This window comes from Artemia sp. Qi Xiang Cuo, chromosome 12 (genome assembly GCF_049724085.1).
Source record: "Artemia sp. Qi Xiang Cuo chromosome 12, ASM4972408v1, whole genome shotgun sequence".
NCBI lineage: Eukaryota > Metazoa > Arthropoda > Branchiopoda > Anostraca > Artemiidae > Artemia > Artemia sp. Qi Xiang Cuo.
Genome location: NC_142805.1, coordinates 11,546,173 through 11,550,593, shown reverse-complemented (window position 1 = coordinate 11,550,593; position 4,421 = coordinate 11,546,173). Strand labels below are relative to the sequence as shown.

Sequence of the window (4,421 nt, the reverse complement as noted above, 5' to 3'; positions counted from 1 at the left end):
GTAAACAAGCATTTCTTACATAAATCACAATGGTAACACTCAAGCAAATTTGTATTACTAAAGAAACTAAAATTGCTAAGGAAACAAAACACACAAGAAAAACATTGAAAAAAGCTAATTCGATGTACTAATTGGTTGTGAGAATAATAGCCACAAACCACTGAGGATACAACAATCTTTTTAAACTCCTGTATGCACTCTTTAATGCCAGTAAAATTGCTAAAATCACAAAAGTTTCTCTACACACATCACATATACATGGTTACTCATCTGTACGCAGTCTTCGGTATGTATTTAAACTGCAAACTTGCGAAAAACGCTTCCCACATACATAATATGTAACTGTCTACTCATTCATATGCCCTCTTTGGTGCTTGGTCAAATTTCCTGCTCAAGAAAAAGTTGGGTCCCATACATCACATTTATACAGTTTCTTACCCATATGCATTCTTAGGTGCTGGTTCAAACGATCAGCGCGAGAAAAGGTCTCGTCACATACATTACACTTAAACGGCTTCTCACCCGTGTGCACTCTTTTATGGGTTTTCAAACTTGATGCTCGAGAAAAGGTTACATCACAAACATCACACTTAAACGGTTTCTCACCGCTATGGATTCTTTTATGGGTGTTCAAATGTGAAATTTGAGAAAAGGTTTTATCACAAACATCACACCTAAACGGTTTTTCACCCGTATGCATTCTCTTATGGGTGTTCAAATTTTGTGCTAATGAAAAGGTTTTATCACAAAAATCACACTTAAACGGTTTGTCACCTGTATGCATTCTTTGATGGGTGTTCAAATTTGATGATTGAGAAAAGTTTCGGTCACAAACATCACACTTAAACGGCTTCTCACCCATATCCACTATTTGATGAATGTTCAAATTTGATGCTTGAAAAAAGGATTGATCACATACATTACATTCAAATAGTTTCTTTCCTGTATGCACTCTTTGGTGCCGGTTCAAATAAGATGCTTGAGAAAAGGTTTGGTCACAAACATCAGACTTAAACGGTTTCTCACCCGTATGCATTCTTTGATGGATTATCAGATGTTCTGCTACAGAAAAGGTTTTGTCACAAACAACACACTTAAACGGCTTCTCACCCGTGTGCACTCTTTTATGGGTGTTCAAACCTGATGCTTGAGAAAAGGTTTGATCACAAACATTACACCTAAACGGTTTCTCACCTGTATGCACTCTTTGGTGCCGGTTCAAATTTGATGCTTGAGAAAAGGTTTGGTCACATACATCACACTTAAACGGTTTCTCACCTGTATGCACTCTTTGGTGCCGGTTCAAATCGCGCACTAGAGAAAAGGTCTTCTCACATACCTTACATTTATATGTGTTTTTGTTTTTGTGAATTCTTTGATATCTTTTCAATTTTTCATATTTTTTACTTTGAAGGCGACTTTTCAAACCTGTTTTTTTATGTACGAATCTTTTTCCTTCAGATTCTGCTGCAAAAGAAATTGAGGAACTACTCGTAGATGGATTCTTTGAAACATCTAGTGACGTATTTCCCTGCAAGTGAAGTCCAGAAACGTGTGGTGAAAAGTGACCTAAAAGTTGAAAAGTCTACAGAGGTAACCAAATAACACAGAAAATCAAATCTCTTAAAACTGAAAATAAATACATATCATTCAAAATGTTTTAAAAGTCTTCTGAGTTAAAAACAGAGAAAAACAGTATGTGTTTCGATATGTTTCAGCAACTTATTTTATTTTCGATCCCTCTTTTAAATCAAACCATAAGTGAAAAAGAGGAAATATTGCAACAAATATTAGGAATTATTGTAACTAAAAGAGGAAGAGCTAAAAAAAAGCACATCATATGTTGAAGTTAGACGAGTCACGTTTTCCTCAGTTCTTACAAATAAAAGTCAAAATAGGGATAAATCTTTTTATAACACTGAAAAACAATACAAAAAAAATCTGGACATTTCTATCACACAGAGTGACATCGTTTTGCATCGTTTAAAAAAATTTCCTTTGTAACAAAGAGTCAGGCTGGAGTACCTTGCGAGCAGAATTATTTTTCAATTTGCATTAAAAGGATTCATCCGTATTAGGAAAACGTGACTTTCATCATTTTTTTCCATCCAATGAGACTCGCTCTGTTCTTCTAGCTAAATATTTATAACAGCTCGTTCTAAAATAGACAAAAAAAACTTTTGACTTGATCTGCAAAAAATGAATTCAGTATTTTTGTTTGAATCTAGTGTTTTCAGTAAATTAATATTCTAAATAATAAATTTCTGGTAGACAGTTCAGATAATAACAACCCATTTTCTGCTTCTTTCAAATTCTATTTTAAATCAAAATAATAGACAGATTTATCTCTTAATTTGAAGAGAAATATACACCATAAATATGGATTATAAAATTTATATAGAGATGTAGTTTTAAGGCTTAGTATCATCCCTTCGGAAAAATAATAAAATCTGCAAAACTGCTTTCAACCAAAAATTTAAAAATATTCATTGAAGACTACAAAAGTGGTTTGGCAAACACCTGCACATTTGAAAACGATAAAACAAAAGTTCCTTCTAAAGTTTAGGCTGCTTTGTCTGATTTTTGTCCAATAAAATAATATACAATACATTTCAATTAACAAAAACACAATATTTTAAATATACCTTCATTGTTAGAACATTTGGGTTGCCCTTCTTTGGCGTCGTGTTCAAATTTAAATGGTCCTGAAATGCTAGGTAAATTCAGCAAGGGAACATCTTCACGCTTTGGTGACAAAAGATGGTTTGGAAAATGAAAGGGCTTCTAAACGTCACATGGCAAAGCGTCTTCAAATTCTAAAACAAAATTTTAAATTAAACAGACACATATAAATATGTCTGAGTCCTAAATAATTCTAAGTCGAATAAATAACTTTAAGTCCTACTGAGTCATATTCTTAGTAGGGGGGCCTCCCCAAGGCCACTCAGCACGTCCTCAGGTGGCGGATAGGGGAACGTCCTACAGATATGTAAGATACCTTCATAGGAGGCACGGACCTAATGGGACCTAGTTCCTGGGGGTCCATAATTGAAACTGGGATACCCTATCCCGGGGGTCATAAATACAGGCGTGAGAGGAGGAAGGTCCCTAAGACACATCTTACATCACCGTACATCACCGTATAGGGCCATCGGCGTGTGGACACCTCCCGGCGGTTACAAACCTTCCCCCAGCAATGGGTCAAATTGCTCGGTGCTGCAGAACACCGAACGGGAGGATCCCTTTCTAGAGGGACAACTGAGAAGGGCAGATGATCCAAAACCATGGACATTGGCCTCTGCTAAGGATAGAAAGGAATGGCATACCGCTATCCTGACAAAAGTACCACGAAACTTCTTCTCTTTTATATGAAATGGCAAAAAATAGATGAAGGAACCTGTGCTACCGCGTCCAGGGCAACCGATGGTCTGATATCTAGAGTTATAAATCGTAGAAATGATAATACTATGGATGATAATAGCGATGATGATGATAACGATAATGATAATTTCTTAAGCCACATTGGCCTGATATCACATAAAGAAAGAAAAACGAGCAAAAATGGGGTTTTTATAGGCCAAATGAAAATACTGAAAATGTGAAAAGACCAAAAAAACAAAAACTTAAAAGATGAATAAAATTCAATAAAAGCCAAAAATTAAAAGATTTTCTTAAACCAAAATTTTCTGAAAGATTTTCAGTATTTTCATTTGGCCTATAAAAACCCAATTTTGCTTGTTTTTCTTTCTTTATATAATGATAATGTTGTATTTACCGCGTCCGGGGCAACCGACGATTATTTAACCGATTTGACGACTGTCCAGTCAGAGAAGACAACGACATTTACCCCAAAGACATCACTTTCACTTGGTACGTTAAACATACGAACACTTGCTAAGCCGGGGAAAAGGAATTAATTTTAAATGAAATCGACCGCTACCATTGGGATATTATTGGATTATCAGAGACCCACCTGCCTTTAAATAGAATAGAAACCATAAACGGGAGCACCCTTATCACCTTAGGACGAAGCGACGATGTTCACCGTCAAGATATTGGCTTTCTACTGTCAAAACGTGCAAAAAAATCTCTACTTGCTATAAATCCACTCTCAGAGCGTATTATTACTGCCCGTTTTAAAGGTTCCATCGTTAACATTTCCCTCATCTAAGTTTATGCCCCGACTCTTCCCGGAGTGACCAAGATGCAGAAGATTTCTACGCCCAGCTCCAACACACCAAAGACCAGGTGCCTAAGAAGAATGTTCTGTTCGTCATCGGGGACTTTAACGCTATCGTCAGACAATCAAAGGCAGGTTTTAAATAAGGAATGGGAAAGTTCAGACATGGACGACAAAACCTTAGGGGAGAAATGCGCACAGATTTCTGTGATGATAACAACCTTTTCATTACCAACACAAT

At 36.2% G+C, this 4,421-nt stretch overlaps 1 protein-coding gene across 1 annotated transcript; it reads right to left on the bottom strand.

Moving 5' to 3' along the window:
- Positions 1–299: 299 nt before the first annotated feature.
- On the bottom strand, positions 300–4,149 carry LOC148945779 (uncharacterized). The gene is made up of 2 exons (XM_089097516.1): positions 4,095–4,149; positions 300–1,569 (listed from the first exon to the last, which is right to left on the bottom strand). The coding sequence occupies exons 1-2, from the start codon at positions 4,147–4,149 to the stop codon at positions 392–394; spliced, it is 1,233 nt and encodes a 410-aa protein (XP_088953642.1). The 3' UTR covers positions 300–391.
- Between the last annotated feature and the right edge of the window lie 272 nt (positions 4,150–4,421).

Excerpts from the sequence above, each read along its gene's own strand:
- LOC148945779 (XM_089097516.1), bottom strand. The coding sequence starts at position 4,149 with ATGGAACCTTTAAAACGGGCAGTAATAATACGCTCTGAGAGTGGATTT. Across the intron at positions 1,570-4,094 it reads TGAGAGTGGATTTATAGCAA|GTCACTTTTCACCACACGTT; the intron begins GTAGAGATTTTT and ends TTCAACTTTTAG.